This window comes from Pseudophryne corroboree, chromosome 8 (genome assembly GCF_028390025.1).
Source record: "Pseudophryne corroboree isolate aPseCor3 chromosome 8, aPseCor3.hap2, whole genome shotgun sequence".
Classification (NCBI taxonomy): Eukaryota; Metazoa; Chordata; class Amphibia; order Anura; family Myobatrachidae; genus Pseudophryne; species Pseudophryne corroboree.
In genome coordinates this window covers 436,123,420-436,148,740 of record NC_086451.1, presented here as the reverse complement: position 1 = coordinate 436,148,740, position 25,321 = coordinate 436,123,420, and the positions used below count along the sequence as shown (strand labels likewise).

At 48.7% G+C, this 25,321-nt stretch overlaps 1 protein-coding gene across 1 annotated transcript; it reads right to left on the bottom strand.

Moving 5' to 3' along the window:
* Positions 1–14,491: 14,491 nt before the first annotated feature.
* On the bottom strand, positions 14,492–20,778 carry LSM2 (LSM2 homolog, U6 small nuclear RNA and mRNA degradation associated). The gene is made up of 5 exons (XM_063938046.1): positions 20,644–20,778; positions 18,440–18,507; positions 18,128–18,158; positions 17,185–17,244; positions 14,492–15,502 (listed from the first exon to the last, which is right to left on the bottom strand). The coding sequence occupies exons 1-5, from the start codon at positions 20,644–20,646 to the stop codon at positions 15,377–15,379; spliced, it is 288 nt and encodes a 95-aa protein (XP_063794116.1). The 5' UTR covers positions 20,647–20,778; the 3' UTR covers positions 14,492–15,376.
* Positions 20,779–25,321: the final 4,543 nt, after the last annotated feature.

The window sequence follows — 25,321 nt, the reverse complement described above, 5'->3', positions numbered from 1 at the left end:
CTTTGAGCATCCCTCATAAATAAGGCTGCGTCTTTTATATGGGCTAGAGTTAGGAATATAGTATCCTTATCCATAGTATCAAATTGATCTGTCAGCTCATCTGTCCAAGCTGCAATTGCGCTACACACCCATGCCGACGCAATTGTCGGTCTTAGCACAGCACCCGTATGAGAATAAATACCCTTTAAGGTAGTTTCTTGCCTGCGATCTGCAGGGTCTTTAAGGGCCGCTGTGTCAGGAGACGGTAGCGCCACTTTCTTGGATAAGCGCGTCAGGGCCTTGTCCACAGTGGGGGGTAATTGCCAAATCTCCCTGTCCTTCTTAGGGAAAGGGTATGCCATAAAAATTCTTTTGGGGATCTGCGGTCTCTTATCCGGAGTCTCCCAAGCTTTTCCAAAGAACTCATTTAATTCATGAGATGTGGGAAAATTAATAATCTGTTTCTTTTCCTTAAACATGTGTACCCTTGTGTCGGGGACTGAGGGTTCATCCACAATATGCAACACATCCCTTATTGCCACAATCATACACTGAATAGTTTTAGTCACCCTAGGGTGCAATTTTACTTCGTCATAGCCGACACTGGAATCAGAATCAGTGTCGGTAGTAGTGTCTTGTGTTAAGGGACGCTTTTGAGACTCCGACGGGCCCTGTGAGTCGGTCCAATCTGAGGATTGACCGCCTGATGTCCCCCCTAAACCAGCCTTATCAAGCCTTTTATGTAAAGATGCCACACTTGCATGCAACGTATGCCACATGTCCATCCAATCAGGAGTCGGCACAACCGACGGGGACACACCACTCATTTGCTCCACCTCCTCCTTGGAGAAGCCTTCCGCCTCAGACATGTCGACACACACGTACCGACACCCCACACACACAGGGAGTTACCTATAAGGGGACAAAACCCCAACCAGGCCCTTAGGAGAGACAGAGAGAGAGAGAGTATGCCAGCACACACCCAGCGCTTAAAAACACTGGAATATACAACCAGATAGCGCTTTTATATGTTTATAATCGTAATCTCCACTCACTGCGTCGCCAAAGTGCCCCCCTCCTCCTTTTTCCAACCTGTGAAGCTCAGCAGGGGAGAGAACAGGGAGCCAGCGTTTTCTCATGCAGCCTCTGTGGAGAAAATGGCGCTGGTTAGTGCTGAGGATCAAGCCCCGCCCACCCGACGGCGGGCTTCGGTCCCTTCATCATATATTAAGAAAATGGCGGGGGTCAGCGGATTTACTGTCCCCCAGCCTAATCCACTTTATTTATGTCCAAAACGAGGTTTATTGCTGCCCAGGGCGCCTGTGTGTGTGACTGGGAGCAATGGCGCGCAGCTTACCGATGCGCGCTTACCTCATGAAGATCTGATGTCTTCTGCCACCTGAAGTCTTTTCCTCAATACTCACCCGGCTTCTATCTTCGGCATCTGTGAGGAGGACGGTGGCGGCGCGGCTCCGGGACGAACCCCAGGTGAGACCTGTGTTTCGACTCCCTCTGGAGCTAATGGTGTCCAGTAGCCTAGAAGCAGTGCCCAACTTTACAAGCCAGCTCTGCTTCTCTCTCCTCGGTCCCACGATGCAGGGAGCCTGTTGCCAACAGGACTCCCTGAAAATAAAAAACCTAACAAAATTCTTTTTCCACAGAAAACTCTGGAGAGCTCTCTGCAATGCACCCATTCTCCTCTGGGCACAAGATCTAACTGAGGTCTGGAGGAGGGGCATAGAGGGAGGAGCCAGTGCACACCCATAGTCAAAGTTCTTTTTAGGTGCCCTATCTCCTGCGGAGCCCATCTATACCCCCCATGGTCCTTACGGAGTCCCCAGCATCCTCTAGGACGTAAGAGAAATATCCAATAGTGGATGAAACATAGTGTTGAGCCAAAAGAAAGCCCACAGGATAGGCCAGCAAAGTTGGATATTTAGTAGTGGCCTCCTGGAATGTGAGCGGCCTCGAGCCACGCATGTCCACTAGATCGCCGATCTTGGACACACACCCCAACCGCCATATATGAAACGGATATTGTGCCCGACCATCTTGGAAGTCAGGATTAGCCATGAACGGAAGATGTAATGATTAATCATTTAGATCACGTTTATGTCGCATATCCGTCCATAGCTTCTTAATGTTCCACAATAGTGGGTTTCTCCTCAGCTCCTCGGACACCTCCCGAGCGCGCAGATGTAGAAAGGTAATTAGATCCCCCCCTTGTAAAAATTCCCTATCTAAGTCTGTGTTTGTGTACGTGTTGTCATTGTGCATTCAGTCATGGAGGTATCGTAGTTGGGCCGCTTGGGAGTACCAGAAAATATTAGGGAAATTAATTCCCCCATTTCCTGCAGTCTGCTGGAGTTTGATCAACGCTATGCACGGTCTCCCTTCCTGCCAAATAAATCTTCTAAAAAGAAAATTGAGACGTTGAACGTCTTTAGGTAAAAGTACATGCGGCATGGCTTGCTTTACTGATTTTGGTAACGGCAATCCAGCCGTAACATAAGCCTGCTGAATCGTGTTACAGATCCAACGAGCAATAGTCTGCTTCGAAGCAGGAGCGCCAACTTTGTTGGCTGCATACAGGACAAACAGTGCTTCTGTTTTCCTAACCCGAGCCGTCCTGGCTACATAGATTTTTAAGTCCCTGACTACATCCAGGGACTTGGAATCCTCCAAGTCACCCGTAGCCACAGGCACCACAATAGGTTGGTTCATATGAAATGAAGAAACCACCTTAGGCAAAAAATAAGATTTTAAACCTACCGGTAAATCTTTATCTCGTAGTCCGTAGAGGATGCTGGGGACTCCGTAAGGACCATGGGGATAGACGGGCTCCGCAGGAGACATGGGCACTTTAAGAAAGACTTTAGGTCTGGGTGTGCACTGGCTCCTCCCTCTATGCCCCTCCTCTAGACCTCAGTTAGAGAAACTGTGCCCAGAGGAGACGGACAGTACGAGGAAAGGATTTTTGTTAATCCAAGGGCAAGATTCATACCAGCCACACCAATCACACCGTATAACTTGTGTATCTATTAAACAGTTAACAGTATGAAAAAACAACATAGCATCAGTCCAACCTGATGAAACTATAACATAACCCTTATGTAAGCAAAACTATATACAAGTCTCGCAGAAGTAGTCCGCACTTGGGACGGGCGCCCAGCATCCTCTACGGACTACGAGAAAAAGATTTACCAGTAGGTTTAAAATCTTATTTTCTCTAACGTCCTAGAGGATGCTGGGAACTCCGTAAGGACCATGGGGATTATACCAAAGCTCCCAAACGGGCGGGAGAGTGCGGATGACTCTGCAGCAACGAATGAGCAAACCTTAGGTCCTCCTCAGCCAGGGTATCAAACTTATAGAACTTTGAAAAGGTGTTTGAACCCGACCAAGTAGCAGCTCGGCACAGTTGTAGTGCTGAGACCCCTCGGGCCGCCGCCCAAGACGAGCCCACCTTCCTAGTGGAATGGGCCTTAACCGATTTTGGTAACGGCAATCCAGCCGTAGAATGCGCCTGCTGAATCGTGTTACAGATCCAGCGAGCAATAGTCTGCTTCGAAGCAGGGGCGCCAACCTTGTTGGCTGCATATAGGACAAACAGTGCTTCTGTTTTCCTGACTCTAGCCATTCTGGCCACATAAATTTTCAAAGCCCTGACTACATCAAGGGACTCGGAATCCTCCAAATCTCGTGTAGCCACAAGCACCACAATAGGTTGGTTCATATGAAAAGATGACACCACCTTATGCAAGAATTGAGGACGGGTCCCCAATTCCGCCCTATCCATATGGAAAACCAGATAGGGGCTTTTATGAGACAAAGCCGCCAATTCAGACACTCGCCTAGCCGAAGCCAAGGCTAATAACATGACCACCTTGCAAGTGAGATATTTTAACTCCACCGTTTGAAGTGGTTCAAACCAGTGCGACTTAAGGAAACTCAACACTACGTTAAGGTCCCAAGGCGCCACCGGAGGTATAAAAGGAGGCTGAATATGCAGCACTCCCTTCACAAAAGTCTGTACTTCTGGGAGAGAAGCCAGTTCTTTTTGAAAGAAAATGGATAAGGCCGATATCTGTACCTTAATGGAGCCTAATTTTAGGCACAAATTCACTCCAGTCTGTAGGAAGTGAAGGAAACGGCCCAGATGGAATTCTTCCGTAGGAGCATTCCTGGCCTCACACCAAGAAACATATTTTCGCCATATCCGGTGATAATGTTTCGCTGTCACGTCTTTCCTAGCCTTTATCAGAGTAGGAATGACCTCATCCGGAATTCCCTTTTCCGCTAGGATCCGGCGTTCAACCGCCATGCCGTCAAACGCAGCCGCGGTAGGTCTTGGAACAGACATGGCCCCTGTTTAACAGGTCCTGTCTTAGAGGAAGAGGCCACGGATCTTCTGTGAGCATTTCCAGCAGATCCGGATACCAGGTCCTTCGTGGCCAATCTGGAACAATGAGAATTGTTCTCACTCCTCTTTTTCTTATTATTCTCAACACCTTGGGTATGAGAGGAAGAGGAGGAAACACACAGACCGAATGGAACACCCACAGTGTCACTAGGGCGTCTACTGCTACCGCCTGAGGGTCTTTTGATTTGGCGCAATACCTCTGTAGTTTTTTGTTGAGGCGCGACGCCATCATGTCTATCTGGGGCAGTCCCCACTGACTTGCAATCTGTGCAAAGACTTCCCGATGAAGTCCCCACTCCCCTGGATGCAGGTCTTGTCTGCTGAGGAAGTCTGCTTCCCAGTTGTCCACTCCCTGAATGAACACTGCTGACAGTGCGCTTACATGATTTTCCGCCCAGCGAAGAATCCTGGTGGCTTCCGCCATTGCCACTCTGCTCCTTGTGCCGCCTTGGCGGTTTACATGAGCCACTGCAGTGATGTTGTCTGACTGGATCAGAACTGGTTGGTCGCGAAGTAAGTTCTCCGCTTGACGTAGGGCGTTGTATATGGCCCTCAGTTCCAGGATGTTGATGTGAAGACAAGTCTCTTGACTTGTCCAAAGTCCTTGGAAATTTCTTCCCTGTGTGACTGCTCCCCACCCTCTGAGGCTCGCGTCCGTGGTCACCAGGATCCAATCCTGAATGCCGAACCTGCGGCCTTCCAAAAGGTGAGCACTCTGCAGCCACCACAGGAGAGACACCCTGGCCCTGGGGGACAGGGTGATCAGCTGACGAATTTGAAGATGTGACCCGGACCACTTGTCCAAGAGGTCCCATTGGAAAGTCCTTGCATGGAACCTGCCGAAGGGAATGGCTTTGTATGCTGCCACCATTTTTCCCAGGACTTGAGTGCAATGATGCACAGACACTTGTTTTGGCTTCAATAGGTTCTTGACTAGAGTCATGAGTTCCTGAGCTTTTTCTATCGGAAGAAAAACCCTTTTCTGGTCTGTGTCCAGAATCATGCCCAAGAAGGTCAGACGAGTCGTAGGAACCAGCTGTGACTTCGGGATATTGAGAATCCAGCCGTGTTGCTGTAACACCTTCAATGAAAGTGACACGCTGTTCAGTAACTTCTGTCGTGATCTCGCTTTTATGAGGAGATCGTCCAAGTATGGGATAATTGTGACACCCTGCTTGCGCAGGAGCACCATCATTTCCACCATTACCTTGGTGAAAATCCTCGGGGCCGTGGAAAGCCCAAACGGCAACGTCTGAAATTGGTAATGACAATCCTGTACCGCAAATCTCAGGTACGCCTGGTGAGGTGGATAAATGGGGACATGAAGGTATGCATATACCATAAAATCCCCCCTTCCAGGCTGGCGATGACCGCTCTGAGCGATTCCATCTTGAACTTGAACCGTTTTAAGTATAGGTTCAGGGATTTTAAATTCAATATGGGTCTGACCGAACCGTCCGGTTTCGGAACTACAAACAGGGTTGAGTAGTAACCCTTCCCTCTCTGAAGCAGGGGAACTTCGACCACCACTTGTTGAAGACACAATTTGTGAATAGCATTTAATACTATCTCCCTTTCTAGGGGAGAAGTCGGTAGAGCCGATTTGAAAAACCGTCGAGGAGGCACCTCTTCGAATTCCAGCTTGTATCCCTGAGAAACAATTTCTATTGCCCAGGGATCCACCTGTGAGTGAACCCAGATGTGGCTGAAAAGTCGAAGACGTGCTCCCACTGGGGCGGACTACCTCAGCGGAGCCCCAGCGTCATGCGGTGGATTTTGCAGAGGCCGGGGAGGACTTCTGTTCCTGGGAACTAGCTGTGCTGTGCAGCTTTTTACCTCTGCCCTTACCTCTGGCAAGAAAGGACGATCCACGTACTCTTTTGCTTTTATTTGAACGAAAGGACTGCATTTGTTAATGTGGCGCTTTCTTAGGTTGTGAGGGAACATAAGGCAAAAAATTCGATTTACCTGCCGTAGCTGTGGAGACCAGGGCCCTCATTCCGAGTTGTTCGCTCGCAAGGCGAATGTAGCAGAGTTACACACGCTAAGCCGCCGCCTACTGGGAGTGAATCTTAGCTTCTTAAAATTGCGACCGACGTACGCGCAATATTGCGATTACAAACGAGTTAGCAGTTTCAGAGTAGCTCCAGACTTACTCTGCCTGTGCGATCATTTCAGTGCTTGTCGTTCCTGGTTGACGTCACAAACACACCCAGCGTTCGCCCAGGCACTCCCACCGTTTCCCCGGCCACTCCTGCGTTTTTTCCGGAAACGGTAGCGTTTTCAGCCACACGCCCCTGAAACGCCGTGTTTCCGCCCAGTAACACCCATTTCCTGTCAATCACATTACGATCGCCGGAGCGAAGAAAAAGCCGTGAGTAAAAATACTTTCTTCATAGTAAAGTTACTTGGCGCAGTCGCAGTGCGAACATTGCGCATGCGTACTAAGCGGATTTTCACTGCGATGCGATGAAAAATACCGAGCGAACAACTCGGAATGAGGGCCCAGGTCCGAGAGGCCTTCCCCAAACAATTCCTCACCCTTGTAAGGTAAGACCTCCATATGTCTTTTTGAGTCGGCATCACCTGTCCACTGCTGGGTCCAGAGGACTCGTCTAGCAGAAATTGACATAGCGTTTATTCTGGAACCCAGTAAACTAATATATATGAGAGATGCTCAAAGAGACAAGACAGCATCCTTTATATGGCCTAGGGTCAATAAAATGGTATCCTTATCTAGGGTCTCAATTTCCGCTGATAAGGAATCTGTCCATGCTGCTACAGCGCTACAAACCCAGGCCGACGCAATTGCCGGTCTGAGTAATGTACCAGAATGTGTGTAAATGGATTTCAAGGTAACCTCCTGCTTGCGGTCAGCAGGATCCTTGAGGGTAGCCGTATCTTGGGATGGCAGCGCTATCTTTTTTGACAAGCGTGTCAACGCTTTGTCCACCTTAGGGGAGGATTCCCACCATATCCTGTCCGTTGGCGGGAAAGGATACGCCATAAGAATCCTTTTGGGAATCTGCAGTTTTTTGTCTGGAGATTCCCACGCTTTTTCACATAATTCGTTCAACTCATGTGAGGAGGGAAAAGTTACCTCAGGCTTCTTTCCCTTATACATGTGTACCCTCGTGTCAGGGACAGGGGGTTCCTCTGTGATATGCAACACTTCTTTTATTGCAATAATCATATATCGAATACATTTAGCCACTTTTGGCTGTAACTTTGCATCATCGTAGTCGACACTGGAGTCCAAATCTGCGTCGGTATCTGTGTCTCCTATCTGGGATAGTGGGCGCTTCTGAGACCCTGAAGGTCCCGGCGACATAGGGACAGACATGGGTTCACTCCCTGACTGTTCCTTAGCTTCAGCTTTGTCTAATCTTTTGTGCAATAAGTTCACACTAGCACTTAAAACATTCCACATATCCATCCAGTCAGGTGTCGGCATCGCCGATGGAGACCTCACATTCATACGCTCCCCTTCCTCCCTAGGTGAGCTGTCTACCTCAGACATGTCGACACGCGTACCGACACCACACACACAGGGAACCTCTTATCTGAAGATAGTTTCCCCACCAGGCCCTTTGGAGAGACAGAGAGAGAGTATGCCAGCACACACCCCAGCGCTATATGACCCTGGAAAAAAAACACTACATGTTTATCCAGTAGCGCTGTTTATACTTTATATCCGCCAAATTTGTGCCCCCCCCTACCCCCTCTATCACCGTGTATTAGCAGGGGAGAGTCCGGGGAGCTTCCTCTCAGCGCTGTGCTGTGGAGAAAAATGGCGCTGGTGAGTGCTGAGGGAGAAGCCCCGCCCCCTCGACGGCAGGCTTCTGTCCCGCTCAAAATTCCTCTAAACTGGCGGGGTCTCTGTTATATACATGTACAGTGCCCATATGTACATGTATATACTTATTTTGCCAATGGAGATGTTTTATTGCTGCCCAGGGCACCCCCCCCTGCGCCCTGCACCCTTACAGTGACTGCGGTGTGTGAGGTGTATGGGAGCAATGGCGCACAGCTTTACTGCTGTGCGTTACCTCAGTGAAGATCATGAAGTCTTCTGCCGCCTCTGAAGTCTTCTTTTCTTCTCATACTCACCCGGCTTCTATCTTCCGGGTCTGCGAGGAGGACGGCGGCGCAGCTCTGGGACGGACGGCGAGGGTGAGACCCGCGCACCAATCCCTCTGGAGCTAATGGTGTCCAGTAGCCTAAGAAACAGAGCCTTGAAACTCACAGAAGTAGGTCTGTTTCTCTCTCCTCAGTCCCTCGATGCAGGGAGTCTGTTGCCAGCAGGCTCCCTGAAAATAAAAAACTTAAATATACTTTCTGACAGAGAGCTCCCTGTAGTGCACCCATCTCCTCTGGGCACAGTATCAAACTGAGGTCTAGAGGAGGGGCATAGAGGGAGGAGTCAGTGCACACTCAGACCTAAAGTCTTTCTTAAAGTGCCCATGTCTCCTGCGGAGCCCGTCTATCCCCATGGTCCTTACGGAGTCCCCAGCATCCTCTAGGACGTTAGAGAAATTGAGGACGAGTCCTCAACTCTGCTCTATCCACATGGAAGGTCAAATAGGGGCTCTTGTGAGACAAGGCCGCCAATTCGGACACCCGCCTTGCAGATGCCAAGGCCAACAACATGACCACCTTCCAAGTGAGAAATTTCAATTCAACCGTTTGAAGAGGTTCAAACCAGTGAGACTTCAGGAACCGCAACACCACGTTAAGGTCCCAAGGTGCCACTGGGGCACAAAAGGACTCTGGATGTGCAGCACTCCCTTTACAAAAGTCTGGACTTCTGGGAGAGAAGCCAATTCCTTCTGAAAGAAAATAGACAGGGCCGAAAACTGTAACTTAATGGAGCCTAATTTTAGGGCCATATCCACTCCTGTCTGTAGAAAGTGGAGAAAACGGCCCAGATGGAAATCTTCCGTAGGAGCATTCTTGGCTTCACACCAAGAAACATATTTCCTCCAGATACGGTGATAATGTTTTGCCGTCACCTCCTTCCTAGCCTTCATCAGAGTAGGGATGACTTCCTCCGGGATACCTTTCCCAGCTAGGATTCGGTGTTCAACCGCCATGCCGTCAAACGTAACCGCAGTAAGTCTTGGAACACGCAGGGCCCCTGTTGTAACAGGTCCTCCCTGAGAGGAAGAGGCCATGGATCTTCTGTGAGCATCTCCTGAAGATCTGAATATCAGGCCCTTCGAGGCCAATCTGGAACAATGAGGATCGTTTTCACTCTTTTTTTGTCTTATGATTCTCAATATTTTTGAGATGGGAGGAAGAGGGGGGAACACATAGACCAACTGAAACACCCAAGGTGTCACCAGGGCGTCTACCGCTACTGCCTGAGGGTCCCTTGACCTGGCACAATACCTCCGAAACTTCTTGTTGAGGCGTGACGCCATCATGTGTATGTGAGGAATTCCCCAAAGACTTGTTATCTCTGTAAAAACGTCTTGATGAAGTCCCCACTCTCCTGGATGGAGATTGTGTCTGCTGAGGAAGTCTGCTTCCCAGTTGTCCACTCCCGGAATGAAGAACGCTGACAGAGCGCTTACGTGATCTCCCGCCCAGCGAAGAATCCTGGTGGCTTCCGCCATTGCCACTCTGCTCCTTGTCCCGCCTTGGCGGTTCACATGAGCCACGGCTGCGACGTTGTCTGATTGAATCAGAACCGGTAGGTTGCGAAGAAGATTCTCCGCTTGTCGCAGGCCGTTGTATATGGCCCTCAATTCCAGTACGTTGATGTGTAGACAAGCCTCCTGGCTTGACCATAGCCCCTGAAAATTTCTTCCTTGTGCGACTGCTCCCCATCCTCGGAGGCTCGCGTCCGTGGTCACCAGTCTTGAATGCCGAACCTGCGACCTTCAAGAAGGTGAGCACTTTGCAGCCACCACAGGAGAGACACCCTGGCCCGGGGGGACAGGCTTATCTTCTGATGTATTAGTAGATGGGACCCTGACCACTTGTCCAGGAGGTCCCACTGAAACTTCCTTGCATGAAACCTGCTGAAGGGGATAGCTTCGTAGGCTGCCACCATTTTCCCCAGAACTTGAGTGCATTGATGAACAGACACTCTTTTTGGTTTTATCAAGTCTCTGACCATGTTCTGGAGGTCCTGGGCTTTTTCCATCGGAAGAAAAACCCTCTTCTGTTCCGTGTCCAGAATCATGCAGAGTCGTTGGAATCAATTGTGACTTTGGCAGATTGAGAATCCAACCGTGTTGTTGTAGCACTCTCAGGGAGAGCGACACGCTCTTCTGCAATTGATCTCTCGATCTTGCTTTTATCAGGAAATCATCCAAGTATGGGATAATTGTGACTCCCTGCCTGCGCAGGAGCACCATCATCTCCGCCATCACCTTGGTGAAAATCCTCGGGGCCGTGGAAAGGCCAAACGCCAACGTCTGAAACTGGTAATGACAGTCCCGTACAGCAAATCTCAGGTACGCCTGATGAGGAGGATATATGGGGACATGAAGGTATGCATCCTTTATGTCAAGTGACATCCATCTTGAATTTGAACTTTTTCAAGTACAGGTTTAGGGATTTTAGATTTAAAATGGGTCTGACCGAACCATCCAGCTTCGGGACCACGAACAGAGTCGAATAGTACCCTTTCCCCTGCTGGACTAGGGGAACCTTGACAATCACTTTCTGTTGACACAGCTTTGGAATTGCAGCTAACACTACTTCCCTCTCCGGGGAAGAAGCTGGCAAGGCCGACTTGAAAAATCGGCGAGGGGGCACCTCTTCGAATTCCAGTTTGTAGCCTTGGGATACAATATCCATCGCCCAAGGATCCACATCTGACAGAACCCAGACCTGGCTGAAGAGTCGAAGACGTGCCCCCACCGGTGCGGACTCCCTCAGTGGAGCCCCAGCGTCATGCGGTGGATTTAGTAGAAGCCGGAGAGGACCTCTGCTCCTGGGAACTAGCCGAAGCAGGTGCTCTCTTTCCTCTACCCTTACCTCTGGCGAGGAAAGATGAGCCCCGACCTCTTCTGGACTTATGCGACCGAAAGGACTGCATCTGATATTGTGAAGATCAGTGAAGATCTGAAGGCCTCTGCCGCCTTGATGTCTTCTTTTCTTCTTATACTCACCCGGCTTCTATCTTCCGGCTCTGCGAGGAGGACGGCGGTGCGGCTCTGGGACGAACAGCGGGGGTAGACCTGCGTTCCGACTCCCTCTGGAGCTAATGGTGTCCAGTAGCCTAAGAAGCAGAGCCTATCACTTAAGTAGGTCTGCTTCTCTCTCCTCAGTCCCACGATGCAGGGAACCTGTTGCCAGCAGTGTTCCCTGAAAATAAAAAACCTAACAAAATTCTTTATCAGAGAACTCAGGAGAGCTCCCCTGTAATGCACCCAAACTCCTCTGGGCACAGGATCTAACTGAGGTCTAGAGGAGGGGCATAGAGGGAGGAGCCAGTGCACACCCATTCTAAAGTTCTTTATAGTGCCCATATCTCCTGCGGAGCCCGTCTATACCCCATGGTCCTTACGGAGTCCCCAGCATCCTCTAGGACGTAAGAGAAATGTATTTAAGTCCTTAGACGGAGGAAAAGTCACCACCTGTTTTTTTATTTCATTTAAAATAATCTTTTTCCTCAGGTGGAGGTGTTTTGTCAGGAAATTCCAACACCTCTTTTATAGAGACTATCATACATTGAATGCTCTTAACCAGTTTAACCAGTTTGGGATCTACCCCCCTCAAACCCCCAGTGTCAACGTCAGTGAATTTCTTCGCTAGTTTAGCCATATTACTCTGCAGCTTTCTCACCCACACAGGCTCAGAACACTCTTGTGCCTCTAACATGGGTTTCTCTAGACATGGCACATGCGTGTACAGTCACACCACTCACTCACACACGCGCGCGCGCGCTAATGGGGACACACCTACACTAATGTTTGTCAGAGCAAGCCAGAGGGAATTGCCAGTCCACAACTCGCGCCCTATATGTATTACATACAATGAATATACATATATACCAAAACAGAGCTTTATATTCAATATGAAGCCCGCAGACTTCAATAAATTGCGTGCTCCCCTTCTATAACACCCTGGGTGCTTGTATCAACAATGTGTGAGGAGAAGCAGCGTGCAGGATCAGCGCTCCGGCGTCTGTGAGGAGAAAATGGCGCCAATTGAGTGTTACAAGCAATTCTGAGGTGAAACCCCACCCCCTGTAATGGCGCAGTTCAGCCACAGTAATATTTATACTGGCGGAGGTAGTGTACATCAGTGGCTCACATGTATGTACATTTTGCCAGTGAGAGTAAGGATTTATCATGCCCCTCAGAGCACGCCCTGCACCCTGTGCTGAGAGACATGTTGCTGCGCCGATACCTTTATGCCGCCATGATGACTGGAGGGCCCCTCTCTGCAAGTCTCCGATTAATACTCACCAGCCTTCTGACTCTGTTAGGGGGTGGCGGCAGTGCTGTGGGCGTGAGCAGCAGCCAGGCAAGGGCTGTGTTCAGTACCCTTCAGGAGCTAATGGTGTCCTGTCAGCGGAAGCAGAGCCACTAAACTAACAGAGAAGTTGGCTCCTGCTCTCTCTCCTCCCCTCCCTTCCAAGTCCCACAGAGCACGGAAGCTGTTGCCAGCAGCTTCCCTGTAAAATAAAAAACCTAACAAAGTCTTTTCCAGCAGAACGCTGTAGAGCTCCACTGGTGTACATCCAGTCTCCCGGGCACATTTTCTAACCTGAGGTCTGGAGGAAGGGCATAGAGGGAGGAGCCAGTTCACACTGTTAAATAGTCTTAAAGTGCCGAAGGCTCCTGCGGAACCGTCTATACCCCCATGGTACTAAAACGGACCCCAGCATCCTCTAGGACGTAAGAGGAACATTGTATAATGATCTGGGCAACTTGAAAACCGTTTCTCTGCCGCTTCTGGCTAAACAGGAGCAGAGAAACACTGGGGCAGATGTATTAAGCCGGGAGAAGTGATAAAGCAGTGATAAGTGCATGGTGATAAATGCACCAGCCAATCATTATGGATTTGAAAAATGACAGTTAGGAGCAGATTGGCTGGTGTGTTATCACTTCTTTAGGCTTAGTACATCTGCCCCACTGTTCTATAATGGTATGCTCACCACAGCAGCGTCTGTGGTATCATCATCCAGTGCCTAGTGCACTACGGAGCCTATTCTGAGTCACACTCCACACCAAATGTGTCCAGATCCCACAGATGGTGCATGCACAGCTTGCAGATATATCACACACACACGGGGAGTTCCTCTGCCACCCCAGGGACAGGTTCTCTTTGGCACAAGCCAAACACTTGAAGCAGAACCAGTTTCTGGGAACAGCTCAATGTAAAAGCATTAAACTAACATTACCGGGTGTGGTATGTTACTTAGACTAGACTTAGGTCGACAGTGTCTAGGTCGACATGGTTTCTAGTTTGACAGGGACTCTAAGGCAACATGTACTAAGTCAGGCATTCCCAACCGCGGTCCTCAAGGCACACCAACAGTGCAGGTTTTAGTGATATCCAGGCTGCAGCACAGATGGTTACATCAAACTAACTGAGCTACTAATTAAGTCACCTGTGTTCAAGCCTGGATATCACTAAAACCTGCACTGTTAGTGTGCCTTGAGGACTGTGGTTGGGAAACACTGTACTAGGTCAACATGAAAATAGGTAGACATGTTTAAATTGTTTTTGGTGTCGTTTTCTTCAGAGAGTGACAGGAAGGCCAGTTAGTGCACAGTGCCTGAAGCATAGCAAGCCATGTGAGGGGACAATGTGCCTCACTGCGCTCAGCACAGGTTCCCAATCATAGTCCACGTGGATCGTAAAGTATGAAAAAGCTCCCCAAAAAAAATATATTATAATATATTTATTTAATATATATATATATATATATATATATATATATATATATATATATATATATATATATATATATATATATATATATATATATAGGGGGGGACACACTTATGTCAACCTTTTGTCCTATCGACCTAGAGTCCCTGTCGACCAATGGTGGTGACCTAAAAAAACAGATCCCAACATTACCACTCATGTGTACAATAAGAACATAGTCAATAAGCTCAATGAGACCTCAAAAGGGTTTTATTTATAACCATAAAAACAGAACCTACATAAATGTGGGCGTTTCCTTCCCATATAAGGAAAACAATCAATGATAACTGTACAGAAAATTATCCTTTTAACAAAATGAGTCATTCTTACAATTCACCACTGCAGGAAAGTCCTCTTCCTGCAGAAGTGCCGACCTCATCTTCCCCCCCTCCCCCCTCTAACAAATGATTCTCACATCTTTATACATCAGGCCTGGCCAACCTGCGACTTTCCAGTTGTTGTAAAACTACAAGTCCCAGCATGACCTGCTACAGTTTTGCTAGTAGCAAAATGCTAAAACTGGTGCAGAGCATGATGGGATGTGTAGTTTCACAACAGCTGGAGAGCCACAGGTTGGCCAGGCCTGTTATACGGCAACTGTCTGGCAGAATTTGGAAAAGGAAGGCAAGAACAGGTATCGCTGTATATAGCCACTGTAGCCAGTTAAGATACAGCCCCTTTGGACCATTACCCCAAGAGAGAGCAGATAGGATAATAGACCAATGTCCACGGATAAAGTAGGCTGGCACAGCGATACGCATGTACACAAGCCTGTACTATATGGCATAACCGCACTACAAGAGAGCAGTGCATTACAGATGTAGACTGAATGAAATACCTCTTTGTAGCCTGCAGGGGTCACTGTTGCTAAAGTAGATTATAGACAAATTGCAGAACACAAAAAGGGCGTTACACTGTAAACACAAGATTATGAAATTCTGAAGATGCATCTTCCATTGAAGGAAAGGGTACTTAATTCTAGAATTTTTATTTTGTGTAGTCCAAGTGCCTGTCCAAAATGTAAACACCAGGGAAGAGGAATCAAGTGTCCAGTAGGGAAGCCGGAGCACACACGGGTCACTGTTTCTGCTGAACGGCCTCCTTCCTTGCTGCATCTTGCAGTAACTGAGTGTCCACCTCATCAGCAGGAAGCTGGACATAGCGGACCACAGAGCCGCGGATGAAACAGTTCTTCACAGACAGCTGGTGGGGTGGGAAAGAGGAGAAAGATCAGTACAGAAGCCCTTGCATTGCTACTACAGGTCACTAATGCAATGACAATTCACAATTTGTCTATGGGAGCAGTGCTGGAACGGCACACAGAACACTACATGCTTCTGTCCTGTAAGCCTGCTGCCTGGGCATCATACCCACCACTTCTTCTACTTTACTCCACATCCAGTTCCTCTCCCAATCATACCGCATCCAGAACATCTCCAGGATAAGCCTCTCACCCTGGATGCAACCTAGGCCCACACAGAACATCCTGCGAGTGCCAATTACTGGAACTATTCCAGTGATTTAGCGTGTAGCTTTTAAGCAGCAATAATTTAAAAGGTAAAACCAGACTGGGCACTGGAATCCCCTCTAGCTCCTGCAGCTTGCCAGGTATTACATATGGGTCAGAGTGGGCACCAGTCTCTGCTACTCACTTGTCATATTAACCCCCTTGCTGACCTCACTCACCTCTCCCCACTTCTATACATCCTTAATGCCACTGCTGCTCTTATTTCCCCCTCTCGGAGCTCTGCGTCAGTCACTGCACTTATACCTTACAGGATTCAGTTTCAGTTCTTCACCTTCGTCTATAAAGCCTCAGGGGCAGATTTATTTACCCTGGTGAAGTGATAAAGTGGAAGGTGATAACGCACCAGCCAATCAGCTCCCAACTGTCATTTTTCAAACACAGCCTGTGACATAGAAGTTAGGAGCTAATTGGCTGGTGCTCTATCACCTTCCACTTTATCACTTCACCAGGCTTAATAAATCTGCCCCTCAGTACTACTCTCCTCTCTACAGGGCTGATTCTGAGTCACATGCGCAGTGTCAGTAGCTGCCGGCAGACGACTCTACTAAAGCAGGGGTTTGAGAGTGTGCAAGCGGAACCCCGTGCCGCCCAGCGATTTTATGCCGGCCCACAACGGTCACTATTAGTATGTGTAATTGCAGCAGCCTCATGCTAGGGGGGAGGAAATATGTCGGACAGACTTCCCTACCCCGTAGGCACCACTCAATCACATGGAGCTTTTGATGCACGCCCACACATCAGGATGGTTCATGAGATCACTGTGCCACAGCCCAGTTAAGGGAAAGAAAGTTAGGCTAAGTTCTATACAACTCCAAATAGGACGGACATACACATATGCAGACACATGCCTCTGCGGATGTGCACAGAGATCGAGGAGTATATTTACTAAAAAGTGTGAGTTTTTAGAAGTGCCGATAGCAGCCAATCAGATTCTACATATTTATCTAGCACCTTCTCGGAGACAATAGCTATAATCCGATTGGATGCCATCAGATTAGTAAATATACCCCTTAGAATGAATCCCTACATCTCCAGCCTGAATTCCTTTCATACTCCCTGCCACCCTCTCTGCCCTGCCAAATATTGCTGGCTCGCCTATTCCAATATCCCCTCCTTTCATGTCGAACCTGACTTGCCCTCTTTAGTAGGTGTGATACCATTCCCCCATAGAGAGATGCTCCATACTGAACTGTATCTTGCCATCTGTTATCCTATCTAGAGCTTTAAGTGATGTCCACCATTTTGTATTGGTAGCTAAGTGTACGGTTTGGTTGTATGCCGTTTGTCTGGTGCTTTGGACAATTTGTGGCCCCTTACAAGTATGATGTAGGAGAAACAGGACTACACCAGGACTCACCATGTGAGGGTACTTCTCCGGGTCCGTCACGCTGATGTCTGTTAGTTTGATGTTCAGATACTAAGATGCATAGAAAGGTTCCATTACTAATAATTTTATATATTATAGCAGTACAGTCCAAACCTACTACAGAGAGAAAAGTGATAAAGAAATATGATAAATTGACAGTTACTCTAAAGGAAGTCACTTTTGGCAGAGGAAAGTGGTCCTCAGATATACGACCTTACCATAATACCACTCCTACCAAATTAGTAAAGCGATTACAGATGTTATCGGATTATTTAGGTTTACAGGTGATAAGACACGTTTACAAGGTTTAGTAGATCAAACCACCTGCCATTTTAAACCCCTCCTGTAACAAACACAATCAGGGATAATAGATCCAGTGGCAAGCACAGTGATGGTACTTGCTGCCGGTATTATGGCTGGAGGGATTCTGACAGCCGGCACCATGTCCGCGGCGTATTCCATCTCCATCCTGACAATCACACATACACATTTATCCCACGGGTCTCTGAATAGTGCGTCTTAAGCCCAACAGTCAGAACCTTCCATTCTCCCCCCTCCAAGTAGCAGCCAAGAACTGCAGTTCAGTTTGAACACGGCTCTCACATCTCTGCCCATATTACATCTGCCCCACCTGCAGTGTTACATGGATTTAACCAGGTGCGCAGTTACTTGCTCCCAACGCAGAATCAGCCCCTTATACACGTTCTGCCGCACAGAGCATCTGATGAAGGTACACCTGCTTACACAGGGCATTACAGCAATGATCCAGCCGATATGGGTCACTGCAGCATAATAGATGGGCTTGTATTACTTTATAACAGGATACTGACCATTATGCATTAAAATAAACATCAGCTACATTTCTAGAGGTCTTAATGCCCAATATTTTATGTAACCAGTTATACAACCTAAGAAAAGCCACATTCCGACTTACCTGATCAACAGAGTGCAACGTACCACAGATACTGCAAGAAAGCACAACTACCGTTACCAATAGTGACGCAGAAAAAGGGCATATTGTTACCGCATGCACGGAGGACAGAAGGAACTACATTGAATAAAGAAGCTAGGATAGGAATTTCTTTCTGAAGATGTATCTATAGAACAAGAGGACGTGCATTCGGGAATACAGTACAGCTGCAGACGTAGTTGGGTAGACGTGACAGGACACAGGAATGGTGAAGCCCAGATAAGGAGAAGGAGAGGTGGTCATATACACAAGTACAGGGGTCTCAGTGATACTCACCTCAAGTCATTCTTTAGCTCCACTACGACATCCTTCCCCACTAGTGACTTGAAGAAGGAGTAGAAGAGCTGCAGAACCAGGACAGGACAGTCAGAGAGCTCTTCCCACCATCCCCAATATAGGAGGTTACAGAACATAACCCAACGTTAGCAGTTACGCACTACTCAGAAGGGGTGTGGATCATCAAATCGACAGTATCTAGGTCGACAATGTTTAGGTCGACCACTATAGGTCGACATGTGCTAGGTCAACAGGTCAAAAAGTCAACATGAGTTTTTATTTTATTTTTTTGGTGTCGTTTGCTTCATAGAGTGACCGGGAACCCCAATTAGTGCACCGTGTCCCCTTGCATGGCTTGCCATGCTTCAGGCAAGGTGCCTCGCTCCGCTACTGCTTTGCTCGGCACAGATTACAGTTCCAATTGTAGTCCACGTGGATCGTAAAGTATGAAAAAGTTCAAAAAAAAAAAAAAAAAGAGAAAAAGTGAAAAACTCATGTCGACATTTTGACCTAGCACATGTCAACCTTCCAACCCTGTCGACCCAAACATTGTCGATCTTCAGACCGGATCCCACTCAGAAGCTACATGCAGTATACAGACAGCTGGTGCTCAATAAGCAACATATATACCATAGCAACACTAAAGCTATAGATGACTGATGTGATCAGGTGGTAACAGTAAGCTTTGGCTTGTGTCATCTGCCATTGCCGACACTCGTCCCCTGACTCGGCTATAAGGCTACTTAAAGTATTTTAGCCGTGCAGCATTATAACTTTAAGGGGCCTATTTATCATGAAATATTGGCGACATACGAGTGTTTTCATCTCTCAGTTGTCTGCTGTGGTTCTTCCATTTCCACTGCAGCCTCATAGGTTTCTATGGTGGTGCAAAGCTATCACATTTGCCAAGTTCCAGAATGGTTTGGACCCTGTAGCTAACAAAGATAGAGTTATCTGCTGTCGCCTATGATTTACACTTCACAAATACTACTGGGAGGGAATACATACGGATGACAGACAGATGGGGTGCCAGCCGTCAGTATACCGACAGCAGCACCCCGTCAGCAAGTCCCTTCACGGGCTCACTGCGCTCGCCACGCTTCAGGCACAGTGGCGAGCGTCACACACCACAGGTTATGCTCCCACGCGGTGGTGGCATGGACTCACCACCCAAGTAAGAATTCCAGGCAGTGGGCGCAATTGCAGCCGCCGGCATTTCCATGGATGTCAGGATTCCTGTGTTGGTATACTTAACAGCAGGACCCCAACAGGTGGTATATTAACTGCATCCCACTGAGAGAGGGCTCCACCAACGGGGGGTCATTCAGAGTTGATCGCACGTAGCAACTTTTTGAACCACTGCGTGCGAACAGGTCAGAATGACCCCCAATGTCCAGCAGGCTGCACGTGTGCAGGAGTCCTGATAGAGGAATGAAGAGACTGTTGATGTGGTCACTTCTCTGGACACAGCGCAGCCACTGTGCCGATACATCCAAGCAGCATCACCACATACTGCACTGCGACTTATAGGGTGCAAGTACACACCCAGGATGCATTGAGAATGTGACTGATAAATAGACCCCCACACACAAGCTGGTAATTAAAGTGTGCATGGCTATAATGCTTTTAAAGTTCAACCATGTCGGGATATTGGCACCAACACTCCCATGTCCACATAGTGACTACATACACAGCCTTGCACCCGATAAAGGAAAACCCTGTACCACCATGGCTACCGTAACAGGATAACAGGTTGAGAAGTGAATTTGCCCCATTGTGACAGAACTGTGGAAATGTTGGTGCATTGCAAACACTCCCGACCTCATTAACTATTTGGAACCTCCATTCTAAGGCACTAGGGTCCCTTTTAGCAGCAGGTTAACAAAAGTCCCCTCAGAATACCCATTCCCCCGCAGGAGCTGCTGCCTGTCTGCAAGTGACCAACAAACACCGAGCCACAGCTCCATGGCCAGCACCAGGCAAACTGTGGCTCATCTCCAGGAGTGGGACTACAACTCCCGGCATGCTGTGCGCGTCCACCGCTACAGAACACTACATATAAGCTACCGCAGCATACTGATAGTTGTAGTTCATCCAGCAGCAGCAAGACAAATGCGCATGCTTGCCTAGCCAGGCTCGCAGCCAACAGCTACAGTACATGGCGCCACACGGTACAATTAGTGCGGCCCTGCAGCTGCCCCTACCATGGTGCCGGTAGCCCGAGCCGGTCAGGAGGCGATACGCTGGTCGCAGAGCAACCTTCCGGGAAACAGCAGACAAGTGCGGACGACCGCTTCACGTTGGTGCTCAATTTCAATGCCGGCCGCAAACTCTCGCGAGAAGGCGCCAGCCAATCGTACGGTCCGCTGGGAGAGTTTCGCTGCTGAAAATGCAGATGCTGCCGCGCAATGAGTAACGTGTCAGCCATTTTGTTGAAGACCACAGCTGGCTGTAGTTCTAGTATTGCACAATGTGATATGTGATCTTTACACACAGTTGATATGTGTTATTATGTGAATGTGATATGCAGCTGATGATCCTGAGCAGCAAGCAAGGCACCACAGTAACCTTCATTTACCCAGACACAATAAGCCTTGTCCCAGATGCAAAACACCCCCCAATCCCCGCTCAGCTATGGGCACCATATGCAGAACCCATGCACATTTCCACAAGCGCCATGCGGCCCAGCATTAGCCATCTTGGAATCAGAGCAGGGATTTGTGTTCATGCCAGCTAAGGATCATAGTTGTCAGATCTGCCAGTGAGTGTGTGCAAGACTCTCCGGCTCACAGGAGGGTAGGCCGCACCATAGTGGGTGATAAATTCCCATTCATCGCCCTTACAACTTGGACCTCCTCTCTAGACAAATATGGTTAAGGCGTGACCACAAAACGTGGTAAATGTGATCACCGCACTAGTGGGGAGTACTTAGGACCTATAACTGGGCTTACCATACCATGCCTTTAAACCGGAACATTCATGGATTACACAGATGCTGTGGCTAATTAAAACCAGGTGAAATGCAGGATGAAGTCAGCCAGCCACAGAACCTGCGTAATTCATGAGTCTCCCAGTTGAAAGGGATAGTATAGTAAGCCTACCTGCCATACTCCCAACTGATCTGATTTCAGCAGGACAGTTCCTATGCCAGGGCTCTGTCACGTTCGGTGTAGCATTCCTGCTCTGCATAGTAGAACAGCAATGAGCAGGTAAAGGTTAACACTAAGAGGACAGGCACTAGTCAAGGTGCAGCTTAACACTTTTCAGCACTAGGCAAGCCACCAGAAGTGTGTCCGCACCCCCTATGTGACATACCCTCTGTCCTAGAAGAGGACAGACAGCAGTTCCTTTGTGGCTGTGCTTCAGGTATTAACCCGCACTTCCACAAAGGAACTTGTGAAACAGCACACGCCTAGTGCATGAGAAGCACTAGGCTACGATCACGCCATTTGGCTGAAAACACAATTGAATTGCTGTTCGCTCCTGATTCGGCTGCACAAAGTACTGGTTACCATGGTGATGACTTTGCTGTATACCCTCCCCTGCACGGGTTGTGTACGGGACCCTGACAGTCAGGACGCCAATGCTCAGAATATTGTTAGCATCATCCCGGCAGTCATAATCCTGACACATTTTGGTTAGGTATTGTAACGGGATCCGGTCTGAAGATCGACAGTGTCTAGGTCGACAATGTTTAGGTCGACCACTATAGGTCGACAGTCACTAGGTCGACATGGATGGAAGGTCGACAGGGTTTCTAGGTCGACATGTGCTAGGTCGACAGGTCTCAAGGTCGACATGAGTTTTTCACTTTTTTTTTTGTGTGGATTTTTTCATACTTAACGATCCACGTGGACTACGATTGGAACGGTAAAGTGTGCCGAGCGAAGCGAAGCCACCACGCCCGAAGCATGGCGAGCGAAGCGAGCCATGCGAGGGGACGCGGTGCACTAATTTGGGATCCCGGTCACTTTACGAAGAAAACGACACAAAAATAAAATAAAATCCTCATGTCGACCTTTAGACCTGTCGACCTAGCACGTGTCGACCTAGAAACCCTGTCGACCTTCCATCTATGTCGACCTAGTGACTGTCGACCTATAGTGGTCGACCTAAACATTGTCGACCTAGACACTGTCGATAAAACGAACCACACCCATTGTAACCCTTACCCTCCCCCTAACCCGCCCCCCTCCTCCTGCAGCCTAATCCTAACCCCACTCCTGACGGATTCTGACAGCCGGGGTGCCGCTGACGGTATTGTGACTGTTGGGATGCTGACTACATCCCCCCTGCACAGTAAGCAATGCTATCTCTATGGGCCTAATTCAGATCTGATCGCAGCAGCAAATTTGTTAGCTAATGGGCAAAACCGTGGGGGTCATTCTGACCTGATCGCACGCTGCCGTTCATCGCAGCGATCAGGTCAGAAGTACGCATGCGCTGCAGTGCGCTGGCGCATAGCTGACAGGCGACAGCTGGTCGTTGCCTAGCGATCACCTCTGCCTGATTGACATCGGCGTTTGGCTGCTGTTTTGTGGGCGCAGTCCAGCCAAAGGCAGACGGGGCCAGACCATGGGGATAGCCCTGGCACAGCTGCCGGCATTCTGGTGGTCGGGACCCTGGCATCTGTATTCTGACCGCCGGGATATTAACTACATCCCGTTAGGAGGACATGGCAATCCTTGGTTGTTAACCCTTTGCAGCCCCCTTCCGTCATGACGCCTTTTATGAGCATTACTTATGCTAATTGTGACTCCATATATCATCAACACCTAAATCACTCCTAGATAGTAACTACAATCATTTATAGCATATATCTAACTCCTATTATCTGCCTGAGCCTTTCTAATCATTGTTGGTAAAATGTAAGTATGCTGTGATCCAGATCTGCCCTAGTAATACAGCGGGCTGTCACTTACTTCTGACGCCAGCTGTTCCCTCCACGTGAGACACGTAGAAGGACGAGTTCTAATACAGGCTGAACATCCCATATCCAAATATTCCGAAATACAGAATTTTTTGAGTGAGACTGAGATAGTGAAACCTTTGTTTCTGCTGCGGGGTACACTGGGCTCCACAAGGAATGAACAATGGGGTGTAGAGTAGAATCTTGATCCGAGGCACCAACAGGCTCAAAGCTTTGACTGTTCCCAGAATGCATAGCGCCGCCTCCTATATCACCCCGCCTCCCTGCACAGGATCTCAGTTTTGTAGTTGGTGCTGCAGTAGCAGGCACTTAACAGAGGGGCTGCTCCAGGCAGCCCTAAGAAGAGCTTTTTTTCTGAGGAAAAAAGTGAAGACTTCAAGGGCAGCAGCAGTGTTACATGTCAGTGGACATTCACGGCTGCAGCTCCGGCTCTCCCCAGCGGCGCTGTACACTCCCGAGCCCTGGTTGCCAGGTAACTACAGCAGGAGGCTCCGGTTTTCTTCTTGTCAGGCACACACGACGGGGGCTCTCCGGGATCGCGTGGCCGCGCTTCGGGAGGCGGTAAGTGGGTCCCGCTTGCGGGACCCGGTCTTTATCGTGATCCGGCGTGGCCAGTGGGAGGCGGGCTGCGCGCGCTGGCGGTGGACACTTTGGCAGTACAGACGATCCCACTAGATCACCAGTGAATGGGACAGGTCAGGTTTTCTCTATAAACCGTTTTATTAGAGCCCGCAGTACCCGGTGGTTTTGCCAGCAGGGGAATAGAGCTTGGACCTGAAGCCCCAGCCCCAGGGCGCCATTTTCTGCAAATGTTCCCGCCCTGGAGCTGCATATCTGTCTCTCCCTCACTCCCTGGCAGTGTCTGCGGCGCCATTATCCCTCAGCTCACTGTTCCTGGGAATGCTTGGGCAAATCCTCCTATGTAAAGCCGCTTGGTTGTCAGTGCTGTGACTTTACAAGACACTTAAGTATTCTACCTGCCTTTTTTTTTAGTAATTGTTAGTTAAGAAAGAGTGCACTTAGTCAGGGTTTCCTAGTACAATTACCCTGTGATATACATCCAGTTCTTACTGTGTAGTTATATCTATTGTTATATAGCTGTGTAAGCTAGTCCAGTGCAGTATTATTGTTAGTAATAACCTCTGCATTGTACAGACTGTGACTATTTGTGTGTGCATTTGATAGCTGAGTGGTGTCCATTTCGTGTCTTTCACTCAACCTGCTATCCCTATATTCTATAACCTGAGGGGGCTTGGTGCGTCAGGTGTTATTTAATATAGGATTTTCACAAAGATATACTGTATTACGTATTTTTCTCTGTGATAAAGTCACCATATCTCTCCTTTATCTCTGCTGGTGCTGACTACACTGCGCAGGGGTTTGGGCTAGAGGTATTGTGCTGCTGACAAATTGTACTGTGTTACCTGATACTGCAAGTTATATCATGTCTGCTTCTGAGGCTAACGGTTCTGGGGCTGAACACACTGCGGGTGTTGCTGAAGCCGCAGATACCTATGAGGAGAATATAGCAGCTTTGGGCTCTGGTTCTGGGGGCTCCTTGCCCCCCAGTGGGACAGTGGCAACGGGGGCAAATAATGACCCGCCGTGGGCCGCTTTTTCTACGCTTCTGCATACGCTAGTTCATAAACTAACACCCCCTATGGGACCCCCAATGCCGGTGCAACCGTTTGTGGTCCCTGCAGCTAACCCGCCGTGGGCGGACGATTTATCTGCTCAAATAAAGAAGTTGAACCAGTCCATAACTACTAAAAAGTCTGACCGATGCTCGCCTACGTCCAAAGGGTCCTCTAAGCGAGCGCTTGTCTCCTCACAATCCACTGCTGTCACTGACACCTCGTCGGATGAAGACGGCACTTACACTGACCCCACAGGTTCTGACTCAGATACGGCTGATGGGGAGGGTGGTTCACATGTGGCTGTTCCTGATCTTT